General features: G+C 39.0%; 1 protein-coding gene across 6 annotated transcripts in view; it reads left to right on the top strand.

Moving 5' to 3' along the window:
- Atrx (ATRX chromatin remodeler) overlaps positions 1 to 8020 on the top strand; it is a 180338-nt gene extending 172318 nt beyond the window's left edge. For all 6 annotated transcript variants that reach the window (XM_036175690.1, XM_036175694.1, XM_036175691.1 and 3 more), the window contains 5 exons: positions 1631 to 1780; positions 2608 to 2733; positions 3603 to 3698; positions 4046 to 4174; positions 5123 to 8020. In XM_036175690.1, the coding sequence (XP_036031583.1) occupies positions 1631 to 1780; positions 2608 to 2733; positions 3603 to 3698; positions 4046 to 4174; positions 5123 to 5401 (780 nt within the window). In that variant the 3' untranslated portion in view covers positions 5402 to 8020. The remainder of the gene's footprint in view (positions 1 to 1630; positions 1781 to 2607; positions 2734 to 3602; positions 3699 to 4045; positions 4175 to 5122) is intronic.
- The last annotated feature ends 6652 nt before the right edge of the window (positions 8021 to 14672 follow it).

Genomic DNA, 14672 nt, shown 5'->3' with positions numbered 1-14672 from the left:
GTGTGTTCTTTTAAAAGCTTGCTCATTTTAGCAAAGGAGGTAGCACATGCTGCATGTCAAAATGAATTATGAAGTCCTAGTTATAGCTTTATCTTGGAAAAGTTAGTTCTTTTTCCTTCTTGAAAGGAAGTAACTATTTAAGTGTTTGCTACAGTAGCAAAATAAAAGGTTGTTTGTATGAGACTATATAACACATTATATGGAATTAGTGCCAACATTTGCTATTGTACAGGAAAAGACTTAGGGTTTCATGATTTGAACCTTTCATCTTGAGTTGCTTAACAGACATTTGACTTCCCTTTCTTGGATCATATTTCTAGGTATGGCTAAATATGTGGAGGCGGTTTTTTTTGCAAGTGTACAATTTGTCTATGCTTCAACTTATGCATGACTTAAGTGCTGCTGAATGACCTCACCCCCACTCATTTGATCAGTAATTTGTTATGCACTTAAATTCATAGTTGAGAAAGTAGAGCCAAGGAGCACTTGTTAACAACTTTACAAAATCTTTTTGTAAATGAATTAAGTTTTCTTTATATCCATGTTTTCATGGATGATTTTTTAACAGCTTGTGGATATTTTCAAGTTTGATTGCTTATTGCAATAGGCTTTCTTCCTTTTTCTCCTACCAATGCTGGGATTACAGGCATGTACCACATTTAGGTTTGGTAGGTTTTTGAGCAGGGTCATGCACTGAATTGCACAGGTTGGCCTTAAACTTGTGATCTTTCTGCCTCAGGCTAAATTGTGTCTGGGAGCTGGGTGGTGCTGATACAAGCCTTTAATCCCAGCACTCAGGAGAACTCACTTTTGTAGGCCAGGCTGGCCTCGAACTCATAGAGATCTGCCTGCCTCAGCCTCCCAAGTGCTGGGATGAAAGGTGTGTGCCATCACTGCCCTGCAAGCATTCAGTTTTTAATGTTCAAAGACAAACTTAGGGCTAGAGAGGTGGCTCCACAGTTAAGAACATATATTATCCTGCAAAGGAGTTTGATTCCATCACACATGTCCACAGCTCATTACTGCCTGTAACTCCAGCTTCAGAGGAATCTAATGCCACTAGCCTTTGAGGGCACTGTACTCAACAGACACACACACACACACACACACACACACACACACACACACACATATACACAAATAATAAAGAAGGCAGTCTTAGGGCTGGCAAGAATGACTTGGTAGGTAAAGTCCCTTGCTGCTATGGTGCATGTTGTAGCATATATGTACATGTACACACACATACAAATAATAATACTAATAATAAGCTCAGGACACCATTTTTAAAGACACTGCTGTAATTAATTGGTTTAAATTTGTAGGTAGCCAGATAGGGTGGTGCATACCTGTAATCCTAGCACTTTATAGTTGGAGGCAGAAAGATCAAGAGTTCAAGATCATCCTTTGCTACATAGCAAGTTTGAGATCAGCTCTATCTTTAAAAAAAAAAAAAAAAACTTTAAATATGCTAAGTTATGAAGGAAATTCTGATGTGAGGTCCGTTTTCTCCGTGATTGATAGTATATGCTAGAAATGTGAAAAGCAGTCAAATTTCTACTCTCAACGGTTTAGAACTATGAAGGTAGGATCCAAAGAGGGAAAATAATTATGATTTCACCCCTCAAAACAGGATACCATACTTGCAGAACTTCTTCAGATACATAAAGAACACATTGTAGGATATCACGAACATGACTCGCTTTTGGACCACAAAGAAGAAGAAGAGCTGACTGAAGAAGAAAGAAAAGCAGCTTGGGCTGAATATGAAGCAGAAAAGAAGGTATTGCGTTCAGAGTGCTTTTTCTGTGGGGCTGGGGAAAAGGAGAAGCTCAATTAGAGTCCATTATCTGCATGTGTGCCACAGTGAACTTCATTGTTTGGTAGCATAAAGATCTGCTAATAAAAGAATTCTTTTGGAACTAGGTGCAGTACCCATGGTCCTAGATATTGAAAGGCTGAGACAGGAAGATTATTTGATCTCAACAATTAAAGACTGGGCAACAAATTAGAAACAAACCAAACTTTGTAAGTTAGTCATTGGATGGAGCAATGAAGAAGAAAGAGTCATATTTGAAGGAAGACACATTAATGTAGTTGGTCCTCAGGCATAGGCTCCCTAGTTAGGAGTCTCAATTTATGGGGTTAGGCTATGATCAATAGTAAGGTAAGGAGAAGAAAGCAATTTATACTTTAAAATGCCAGCAACACTCCATTTCTGCTTTAGCCCTTGCTGAATTAAGAGCTGTACATCAGTCTCCAGCTGCAACTTTATTTAAAATAATTCAAGTCTGTTTTAAACAGCAGCACACTTAAACATGGAAATCTTATCCTAATACCTGAATCCTTTTCAAACTCCTAACTTATTGTACCAAACTTCTTTACCATTAATATGATGTTAGGAGTCTCATCAGAATTCACAGAGTTCCCTTTCCATGTAATAAGATCTTAGTTTTGGGTAACAAGGGTGTCTTGTTTATGTGTGGAAGAGTGTTAATAATTTCCTAGGTCTGAGAAAGTAGATTCTTTACTAAACCAGTAGGTGATGGAGAATTTCACATTTTTAACCATAATGTGAAAATACACAACTTTTTGTTTGTTTGTTTTTAGGGACTGACCATGCGTTTCAACATACCGACTGGGACCAATTTACCCCCTGTCACTTTCAGCTCTCAAACTCCTTATATTCCTTTTAATTTGGGAGCCCTGTCAGCAATGAGTAATCAACAGCTGGAGGTGAGTTTGAAAGACAAAGTCGTTTAACGTGAATTAAAGGCGGTTTCAACAGCCTTATTGCAGGTTCCCAGTGCAGGAATATCACATTCTCTAAAAGATTACTGTGAGTAGACCAAGAAATTTTTCTTTTATTTATTGACCTTTTTGACCAACCTAATAAAGTAAAATGGAGTTTGTGCAGAGCACAAAGGAATCGGTCCTTGAATTAATGTAGTTTGAATTATTTTAATTAAGGAACAATAGAGCAGCTGAATGGCTAGGGAAATAGCACTTTGATCACTTATGAAATACGTGAAACAAACAAATTACTTAATGTTTGAAAGTAGGTTAAATGCATACATGAGTTTACAAGCAGTGTAGAGTTGCCATTAGGTGTTCACTACTGTCTGTCCATCATTATGACGTTTGTGATTTAAAACCAGAATAAAATATGAATTAAATAGGAAGTGCCAACAGTTTAATAATTTAATCTGTGGTTTCATTTTTAAAATTTACTCAGTGGGTTTATTTAAATTAGCTGGTTCAATAAACCCCAAATTTTCATCTTCCTAAAATGTCTCTTGTATCATTGAGTTGGTTTTGTTTGTTTGTTTGTTTTGTTTTGTTTTGTTTTGAGACAGGGTCTCTCTGCAGAGCCCTGACTGTCCTGGAACTCAATCATGTACACCAGGCTGTCTTTGAACTCACAGAGATCCACCTGCCTCTGTATCATTGAATTTTCCTTCATTTATAGATGCTGAGTTTTGCTGCTCTTTTCAATTGTTTAGGTTTTAAATCAAGTGCTACAAATTGGCAAGAGGAATGATCTGTGTGCTTTAAAGCTAGGCTGTCTTTCTGCCCTATGTAGCTTATTTCTTACATCCTTTTAGGACCTAATTAATCAAGGAAGAGAAAAAGTTGTAGAAGCAACGAACAGTGTGACAGCAGTGAGGATTCAGCCTCTTGAAGATATCATTTCAACTGTAGTAAGCAAATTAATAATTGACTTATATCAACCTCCAATTTATGTATACCTCACATCATTTGTTTTAACGTTCATTCACTTCTCTACTTGCTGTGGGAAAAATCATGTAATCTTTAAAATTTTTATGATTCAAAATACAAAATAGTAAAGTATCAGTAAGCTGTATAACAGTCTCAAACTGTAATTCATCCATTTTGCATAAATGTTAGTATAAGAGAAAAATGAGAATGAGTAAAGGAAGGAGAATGGGGGTGGGGGGCTTAAAATATTCTGACCATATTTCAGTACCTTAATAATTTCCTTTCAGTTGTACAGTCTAAGGAGTAAATAGAAATGTCTTTCTTTTAGTGGAAAGAAAATATGAATCTCTCTGAGGCCCAAGTACAAGCACTAGCATTAAGTAGACAAGCCAGCCAGGAGCTTGATGTGAAACGCAGAGAAGCAATCTACAATGATGTATTGACAAAACAGCAGATGGTAAGAACTCTGCCTCTAGGCTCTCCTGGATTTTCTTCAGTTTCTGATGACTTGATATGACTGTAATAACCATACAGGATGAATGGTCATTGATTAGTCTCAAGTTTTGCTTTAAAAGCCAAAAACCAAAAACCAGTAGTGTTAAGAGATATTTGGCCGAGAGAGTGGCACCACAGTCTCGTCTCTTGGATGTTCTATAGGATCTATTTCCTTATCATTTTATTTTTATCTATTCTGGACATCCAGAACTGTCTCAAGACTTTTGCTTCTTCTGTCACTTTCGAATATCTTCTAAAAGTAGACATTTCAGTGTATTTATTGGGAGAATGGAAATGATGTCCTGAATGATGTATAAGCTCCTATTAAATTGCCTAACTCTTCCAAAAGATACCATATTCCATGATCCTTGATCATCTTTCCCAGCACTGCCTTGACACCAGGGGATCGATTTCTGTGGCTTGAGTTTTACTTAGAAAGCACTGTGAAATCGTGGTTTTCAATTATCTTAGGGAATTTGAGACCTTCAGGTAGGCATTATTCCTACTGCAAATGCTTTTCCCCTTGGTTTTCATCACTGAAATGTTTGTCTGTCATCATGTAAAATATTTAAGAGAATGACCAAGAAAGGGGAGTTGACAAAAAGTTCTGTAACTAATACTTGAGACTAATCACAGTGCAGGACAGGTTACTATGGTAACTAACCTATATGCTGCTTGCAATACAATAGTCAAGTCATTAAGAGAATTTAGTCCTAAATGGTGTTACTAACTGGTTTCTACAGTAATGGTCTTGTGAATACCATCAAATTAGTAATGGTGATAACAATAATGTGTTTTCCTTTTGGTATGGTACTCCCTTAACAAATTGATTTTAACTTAAAATTTGATACTTGCCTCTTTGAGGCGGGACATCCACTTGTGTATATACAGCTCCCTTTTCTCTCTCCAGTTAATCAGCTGTGTTCAGCGAATACTTATGAACAGAAGGCTCCAGCAGCAGTACAATCAGCAGCAGCAGCAACAAATGACTTACCAGCAAGCAACACTGAGTCACCTCATGATGCCAAAGCCTCCAAATTTAATCATGACTCCTTCTAACTACCAGCAGATTGATATGAGAGGAATGTATCAGTCAGTGGCTGGTGGTATGCAGCCACCACCCTTACAACGTGCACCGCCCCCAATGAGAAGCAAAAATCCAGGACCTTCCCCAGGGAAATCAATGTGATTTTGCACTAAAAATTTAAAGGATTATTAAAATCATAGAAAGAACTTTTATTTTTTTAGGAATCAATGACTTAACAGAACTCAACTGTATAAATAGTTTGGACCCCTTAAATGCCAATCTTCCATATTAGTTTTAAATTTTTTTAAATAGGGCATACCATTTCTCTCTGACATTTGTCAGTGATGTTACCTACAATCTTCTTACACACATTGAGTACAGAAGATATTTCAAATTGTTTTCAGTGAAAACAAATCCTTCCATAACAGTAACAGCTCCACAGATTTCCTCTCTAAATTTTTATGCCTGCTTTTAGCAACCATAAAATTGTCATAAAATTAACGAATTTAGAAATTAATAAAGATTTATATATTCGCTCTTTACATATAAAAACACACAGCTGAGTTCTTAGAGTTGATTCCTCAAGTTATAAAAATACTTTTGTACTTAATCCATTTCTTGATTAGAGTGCTTGAAATGGTCTTAATGTTCTTTTGACTGAAGTCTGAAACTGGGCTCCTACTATATTGTCTCTGTGATTAAAACTTAGATCTAAGGATTATCTTAGACACAGAAGCGTGTGCAATATTCTTAAGTACTACTACTTTAAATGTTGGAGGAGCCTTGCAGTTATCTTAGCATTGTATAAACAGCCTTAAGTACAGTCGAAGACAAGGAAATTCCTTTTTCTTATTTAGTCTTTCTGCCATTTTTTATTTTCAGTTGTATGTGCTGAAATAATTACTGCTAAGATATCAGGGTTGTGGATTGTCTTCTGCACATGGGTTTCCTGTCTCCTGGCACTAGTGGAAACACATCTGTCAGCCATGGTGCCAGTGCTGGTGCTTCATCCTGTTGCTGGCAGTGGGATGCAAACGAAGAAAATCAAGTTAGAGCATTTGAAGAACTTAGTGCTGAAGTTGTGGTTTTCGGCTCAGCTCACACCCTGTTTAATAAACAACATCAAAATGGCAGAACCATTGCTGACTTTAAGTTCACATGAGGGATGTGCATTAACAGTCCCCAGTACTTGTCAGTATTGTGAAATAATTCCTCTTAAAGATTAGGATCACTGGCTTCTCTGCTCTTCTTTTTACTCATCACTGTATTCCTTTTTCCCCAGTTCCTTTACATTGTAGTAAATGTAGTAAAGTTTGATTTTTTTCCAGTTTTGATCTCTGGGGTGATTTTCTCTTTTTCCATAAAGTTAATTCACCCAATTCTTAAAGGTTTTTCGTTTTTTACTAGAAAATAATTTTATTTCTTTTTCTAGATCCAGGTTTATGGAAAGTGACGTAATTTTACTCATGCTCCATTTGATTGCTTGAGTTTCTTCAGTGAAAAGATTGTGTTTGACGATGGGAGTCAACTCATCATGGCAATACCATTTATGAAATGATGATGTAACAAGTGGAAATAGATAAAGACAAGCTGGGTGGAGTATTTGTTCTAGGCATTTCTGGACTTGATTGAATTAAACATGAGCTGAACATTGAGCTACAATTGAACATGGGTTTAGTTGTTTGAATAATAAAAGATTTCCATTTTTATCTTGGAAGAACTAGTGGCTAAAACATCCACACACACTGCATTCATGATGGAGAATATGTGAGGTTTGGTGGCTCCACCTTTCCGTGATAAAACACACTAGTAAACTCCATGTATTTGGATATCGTGCCAGCTATTTCATCAAGTTTATTTAATGCGCGGGGTGGGGGGTGGGGGCAGATGTGTGTTTACTTTGGAAGAAATGAAAGAAGCAAGATTTATGAGATAAATATTTGAAAGCAGTATGCTCTGGCCAACTGTTATCAGAATACTTTAAAACTGATGTACTAGACCTGGGAATTTTCAACATGGTCTAATTATTTACTCAAAGACATAGATGTGAAAAACTTTAGGCAACCTTCTAATCTGTTTTCACAATGAATTAAGCTATAACTTGAAGAATAGTAATTAGAAGGACTAATTGGAAATCAGAGAGTTTGAAATAAATCTTGGACCACTTTGCATACACTCTTCTCACTTGACATTTTAGCAACATGATATATGTACTTTGAGTATAACATCAACTTTTAACGAATATTTAAAGACAAAAATCACATAAGATACTAAAAAGCTCATTTTTATATTTGTTTTAGATGTTTTAAATAGTTGCAATGGCTTAAAATGACGATTTAAAATGTTGCTTGTAATACAGTTTTGCCTGCTAAATTCTCCACATTTTGTAACCTGTTTTATTTCTTTGGTGTAAAGCGTTTGGGCCTAGAGTTGTGATATTGTATATGGTTTGTCCCAGTTGTATAGTAATGTTTCAGTCCATCATCCAGCTTTGGCTGCTGAAATCACACAGCTGTGAAGACTTGCCTTGGTTCCTGTTAGACTGCTTTTCAGTTCTGTATTGCGTATCTTACGTACTGTAGAGAAGATGTCACTTCTTCCTTTAAGGCTCTTTTGTAATATATATAAGGACTGGAATTGTGTTTTTAAAAGAAAAGCATTCAAGTATGACAATATACTATCTGTGTTTTCACCATTCAAAGTGCTGTTTAGTAGTTGAAACTTAAAACTATTTAATGTCATTTAATAAAGTGACCAAAATGTGTTGTGCTCTTTATTGCATTTTCACAGCTTTGAAAAAAAAATCTGTGCACATATTGTTTCATAGAAAATGTATAGCTTTTGATGTCCTGTTTAATGGTGGTTCTTTTGCACATTAGTTGTTTACTATTTGGGAGGTCAAGGAGTTTGGATTTTGAATCTGTTATATACTAAATTCTGTAAAAGGAGATCTCTAACCTCAAAAAGAATTTACATACCAGGAAGCCTTGTGTGTGTGTTGTTTCAGTTTTGGTTGTCTCTGTGTAATCCAGCCCCATTCCCTGCTTTCCAACATCTATGTCGTTCTTTTAAGTCAAACAGGGCCACACTCCCCACCCTTGTTTTGGGTGCGCACTACCCAGAAGTCCAACCATAATACCTGGTTCTAAAAGAAGTGAAACAGCTGGGAGGTAGTGGCGCACTCCTTTAATCCCAGCACTCGGGAGGCAGAGCCAGGTGGATCTCTGTGAGTTCGAGGCCAGCCTGGGCTACAGAGCGAGATCCAGGACAGGCGCAAAGCTACAGAGAAACCCTGTCTCAAACAAAACAAAACAAAACTAACAAACAAAGAAGTGGGACAGTTTGTAGACTTCCTGAGCATTGCCCACCTCCCTCCCTTTTTTGCATGAACTCAGTTTCTTCTAGACAAAACTTGAAAAGCAATTACTTGTCCTGGTAACCAGAATTTCCTTGGAAGAAGATACCACATGTTTGTAGTTCTTCAAGGAAAATAGGTTAGTTCTTTTGCATGTTTGTTTCATTGCAAGTTATATTCAGGTCATGACCAATTTAGTATCACCAGGCTCATCTCATGTGACTTTTGACTGTCTCAAATCTATTGTTAGAGAAATAAATCCACCATTGCCCTCCACCCCCTAAGTCTGTGACTGGGCCAATCCCAGAAGAGTTATCAGGTTACAGAAATACTTTCATCTGTGTTCGAGTGTGCATGCACAGGCGTGCACGCGCACGTATATGAGTGTTCTAAAAAGCTTTGCTTATTTGCCAAGTAATTAAGCTCAGTATCATGAGTGTTGGGTCTAAGAATGCAATAGTACCTCTCCCTAAGAGTGTACAGCCCTAGGGTATGCGCTGCCACAATATTCTCGGTATACATAAAACCCTCTCCTGAGTTACCTGCCTGACACTAGTCAGGTAAGGGAATCACCCTGGAGAAGGTGGTTGTGTGTTAGTGGCCAGTACATATATTTGTCAAGAGAGCATACTCTGGGCACATCACAATCTGTTCAGCAAGGCAATGCTTTACATTCATTCTGGGGATGTGCCTGTACTGCCCTTCTCTGGCAGAGGAACCAGGAGAGGGTGGGAGCTTGGCTGTCATCTCTGAGAGATCAGTTGACTTCTAAGAGACCTCTGCCTGTCCTGGTGTGCCAGCTCCATCCCTATAAGTCCTCATACTAAATAGGTGTTGGCTTTCAACAAGGGTGAATAGAGATGGCTTATCAGATAGAGGGATGGTGGGCTTTGTTTCAGGAATATGAGGAGAAAGTGTAGTATTGAAAGAAAGGGAACAAAGGTCAGGAAGGATGGAGAAAGACCCTGAAGTAAATTGAAGGCCTTGAGATTCTGAATGAGTAATTTAATATTGAGGACAACTAGGGTTTGTAAAGCAGGTGATGTGTTCAAAGTAGCAGGTAAAGATGGAGATTTAGGGTGGGGTAATTTGAATGGGTTAGAAGGCAAAGTGAAGAAAGATTGGAGACTAGAAGACAGATAAGTTCTGTATTCAGTGACCAGACTACAGATAATTTGGAGGACAAAACGACACCCAGCATTAAGGGATAGTATAGGATAGTAGACTTAAATGGTGTTTGTAAGAAAAACCTACTACTTCCTTTTACCTATGTCCCCAGGAGACCAGATGTCAGGATTCCAGTTTTCATTTACTGTTGGTTATTCCTTCAAAGTGATATGTGCATTAGTGACATATTTGTTCTTCTGCAGAAGGTAAGCTTTTCCAAAGCCAATTCACTTCTGGTCTTTGGATACAGGGTCTCAGTGTCTCAGGTCTTCCTGGCTGGTCTCAAAACAGTAAGGGCTTACAAGTGGGAGCTGCCATGCCCTGCATCAAGCCAATCCATCAAAAAGTCTGATTGATTGAGACTGATTCAGAGTGGTAGTGTCTCGTGGCAATGTCTTATTTTTTATAAGGGTCTCTGAAGATTTTCAAAGTGCTTTGGAGTTACTGTGTGTTGACCTATACAATGCCTGTGAGAGTTGCAAGGGAAATAATTACATTCTTTTAATAACAAATCCATGGCATATAAGAAGCACAAGATAGATTCCAGTTAAAGGCTTTTGAGTCCTTCATGTCTGATTTGGAAAGGAGGTGGGGCTATGGTACCTGCTAGGAGACAAGATTTCCATCTAATTTCCCAAGTTCCTCTCAGCTCCCAGAGTTAAGAGTTTAACTGTGAGCAAAGCACCGTGAAGCCAAAAAGACTGAGCTTGTCTAAGGTTACCGGGTGAGTTTGAGAACAGGGTTAGCAATCCTTTCCCTGTGGCTAACCCTCTCCCCCACTAAGCTATACCTTTTCTTTTCCTCTTGTTTAGAAAACTGAGAGGTCTGACAGGCATTTTAATGACAAAGCAGATAAGTCCCGTTGTAATTGGCTCTAATTACCGCTTCCACTAGCTGTAACCTCCTTTATCTTTTGCCCAGAGCTGTGTGGCTCTTACTGCCTCTGGAACTCATTGCAGAAAATGCAAAAAATGTGTTTCCAAGGGGCTCATTCCTAGACCCTAGCAGCGTGGTTGGAATGAGTATAAGAAAACATCGAGGCAAATATAAACTAGCCTTTTCGAAGCCAGTTTTTAAAGCAAACAATTGGTAACTTCCCATTCTGTTGTTCACAACTGGAAAGAAAAAAAAAAAAAACAGCCCAAAGGGTCCAGTCTGAATAAAGTTTATAGTGAGCGGGAGGAGGCGATATTTACATTGACACAGCATGTACCTTCCTTTGAGGTAGAAGTTCATAGTCCAATTGTGTGACAAACACGAAGAATGAAATACCTTTTTTTCCCCCCCCTGTAGCTGCGTGTCCCCACATGCCAGCAGGAAAGCAGGTAGAAGCCTGTGAGTAAATGTCAATGAAAACAAAACCAAACTTAAGAAAAGGAGGCGGGAACTGTGTTTTAGAGCCATCAGAGGTCTTGTTAGTTCATCCCCAGCCCTTAGATTTACAACAATACAGCTGGAAGAGGTTGGGCTTCAAAGGCTTTAGTGAGACAGGGCTGCTTGGCGTGTATCCTATTCAGCAAAGGAAACACTTTTAGGGTTTCCATCCTCTTTTCCCACCTTCTGGATGTCCTAAACTCAAACCAAGTGTGGGTCTCCAATCTTTACCCTTCTCCACACTGGATTCCCCCAAATCTCCACACATACAGCCCCCTTATAATGCTTAAAAGGGGACCTCCTAGAATCAAAGGGTGCTGGAGATGGGAGGACTGTAGGAAAACAAAGGAGAGAAGGGAGTGTGGCCTGGGCTGCGCCTGTGTCTTCTTCCTATTCCAGTCCTCTTCAGATGCGGGTACAACATTCAATTCCACTTGTTTGTTGTTGTTGTTGTTGTTTTTGTTTTTTCAGTCTGTCCGGCAATACTAGGTGCATTTTCAGAGTAATTTTCACTGAACTAACATTTCAAATGAGCACTGCTCCTGGGAAGTGGAAGACTATGTGAATCAAAAAGGGGGTGGGGCGGGCAAACTGCAAACGACACAGAATGAAAGGGAAGACCCAGGAATAGCCCCTAAGCCTTTAATTGGGCGCCCAGCCCATTGGCCTCAGGATTTTGTTTCAGAGGGATATTTAATTTGTTTAAAAGGTTTTTCTTGACATGGGCTAAACTGATGGGCTGTGAGAGCTTTGTGCATCTCTGGGTCCAATGGCTAGGATGGATTCACTCAGCCTTTCTCAGGCCAGGTGCCTGTAGCAAGTACTTCAGAAACCTCTATTTAGAATGAGAAATATTGATGTAGTTACAGGCACAAAATACAAGGCTCTATGTTCAGAACAATCTCTTCCAGCCAACAGAGCTGGCTCAGTGGTTAAGAGCACTTGTTGCTCCTGCGGAGGACCGGGGTTACATCCTCAGCATCTCTACGGTGGCTCACAACCATCTCTGTAACTCTAGTTCCAGGTGATCCGGGTGATCCGATACTCTCTTCTGACCCCTGTGGGCACCAGGTACATGTGCTGCACATACATACGTGAAGGTGAAACACTTGTACACATAAGCTAAATCTAAAAATTATTTTTCAATCGCTATTAGGATATACAGCACTATTCTTGTGTTATACACATGTGCTGTAAGGACCATGGATAGCTTACATATTTGCAAAGAACTGAAAGACTGCAAAACAATTTTAATACACTACCATCACCCCCACCTCATTCTGTCATTTCATACCTTAGAATCTTTTCTCACATAGCAAACAGGCTTTCTTGAATGCTTTGAATGTCACAGGCATCATGCTCAGTTGATTTTTGTTTTTCGTGTTTCACAGGTAAGGAAATAGGTTTAAACTAATAGAACTCTATACAGTGTCATGCTCACTAGAAGAGGCAGGTTTCTTCAGCACTCTGCTGAAGCCCAGCCCTTTGAAAGCTAGCCATACTCCTTCGCCATTTTGATCTTGTTTTGTGGTTTCTTTTTTTCCTAGACAGGGTGTCTTTGTGTAGCCCTGGCTGTTCTGGAACTCACTCTATACAACAGGCTGGCCTCAGACTCAGTGATCTGCCTGCCTCTGCCTCCCAAGTGCTGGGATTAAAGGCAAGTGCCACCACCACCACGGCCATTTTGATCTTTTATCTAAAGCAAGGCTTTAAAAGCAAGAATCTCTGGCCCTATGAGTGTTTTCAAGGTTGTGTCCTCACAAGCAGCACCCAGGGCACATGATACTTTTTCATTCCCTTCCTTGATCCAAATAGGTATCTAAAATAGCAAGTAGGAAGACTAAAACCTTGCCCACTTGTCACAAATAATTGTTTTGGACTTAGAGGTCTTATGTTTCCTCCTGCCTCAGGCAAGTGTCTGAACTCATGTTTAATACTTCCTCAGGAGCTCAATTAGTCACTAGTTGAGAAGCCTAAAGGGTTAAGTATTCTGAAGAATTGAGTATTCATGGTTTTGCCTGATAAAGTTGACTTTTTTTTTCTTTTCTTTTCTTTCTTTTTTTTTTTTTTTTTTTTTTTTTTTTTTTTTGGTTTTTCGAAACAGGGTTTCTCTGTGTAGTTTTGGTGAAGTTCACTCTTGTGAGAGACCCATAATTCCTGTAGAGAGTAGGCTGAAACAGGACAATTAGTTTCAAAAACAGACTGGAGAGATGGCTCAGTAGTTAAGAGTACATATTGCTCTTACAGGAGATCTGGGTTTGGTTCCAAGCCCTCATGTTGGGTAGCTTACAACTGCCTGTTAAGTCCAGTTCAAAGATATCCAGCATCCTCTTCTGACCCCTGTGAGAACCTGCACACACTGTGGCCTGCATTCACATAGACAGACACATGCACACAAATGCATGCATGCTTGAGCACGCAAACACATAAGTAAAAACTTGTTAAACAAATAAAAATGAATGATTTATTTCAGCTGCAAGGAATAAATTTTCAGCTCAGATTAGCATAAACAAATAAAGGGTATTCTTAAAAAAAACATTTATTTATTGTGTATACAGTATTCTGCCTGTATGTATGCCTGCACGACAGAAGAGGGCACCAGATCTCATTATAAATGGTTGTGAACCATCATGTGGTTGCTGGGAATTGAACTCAGAACCTCTGGAAGAGCAGCCAGTGCTCTTAACCTCTGAGCTATCTCTCCAGCCACCAAGGGTATTCTTAAAAGACTACTGGCTGGGTCTATGGAACAAAAGAGAGAACCTCAAAACAGCCCCCCATAAATGTTAAAATTATTAAAGCTTAAAATAAATTGTTGGGCAGTGGTGGCATGCACCTTTAATCCCAGCACTTGGGAGGCAGAGGCAGGCAGATCTCAGAGTTTGAGGCCAGCCTGGTGTATAGATCAAGTTCAAGGACAGCCAGGGCTACATAGAGAAACTATCTTGAAAAACCAAAATGATTAAGCTAATTATCAATCAATCAATTCTTAATTATCAATTAAGAAAGCAGCTAAGTAGAGGACTGCAACTGTAGCAGAGGGTGAGCAGTGGCCTGGCACAGGCAGTGCTCTGGCTTCCATTCCCACACCACAAACCAAGACAGCCAGAGTGGCATCTAGAATGTGAATGTGTGGAGACTAAGAACACGGGAGTCATTCAATTCAGGAATAACATCAGCAAAGCCTCTATGGCTTTCCACTATGGCTAATGGTTTTCTCCAGAGAGCATTAGCTCATGCAACAAAACCACATGAAAAAATTGTAGAAGACATTCGACATTACTGTTATTTGTGCACAACATGATTTGGAGCATCAGTGTTTGTCAGTGTTTTTAGAAGTGGTTCATCTTTACCACAATGAAGAACCTAACTGGGCAGTATCATTTCTCTCAAAGCTTTCCTGAAATCCAGCACAGTAATGCATGCATAAATAATATAGCAAGGATGCTTACCAAGGTGACTGAGGTGAAATGGGCATGATATTCATGATAACTTCCTAGCAATATTGTGAAGGAAGACACAAGTATTAACAAATAC

This window comes from Onychomys torridus, chromosome X (genome assembly GCF_903995425.1).
Source record: "Onychomys torridus chromosome X, mOncTor1.1, whole genome shotgun sequence".
In the NCBI taxonomy this organism is placed as follows: domain Eukaryota; kingdom Metazoa; phylum Chordata; class Mammalia; order Rodentia; family Cricetidae; genus Onychomys; species Onychomys torridus.
The sequence above is the reverse complement of the archived record's forward strand: the minus strand, read 5'-3'. Positions and strand labels throughout refer to the sequence as shown.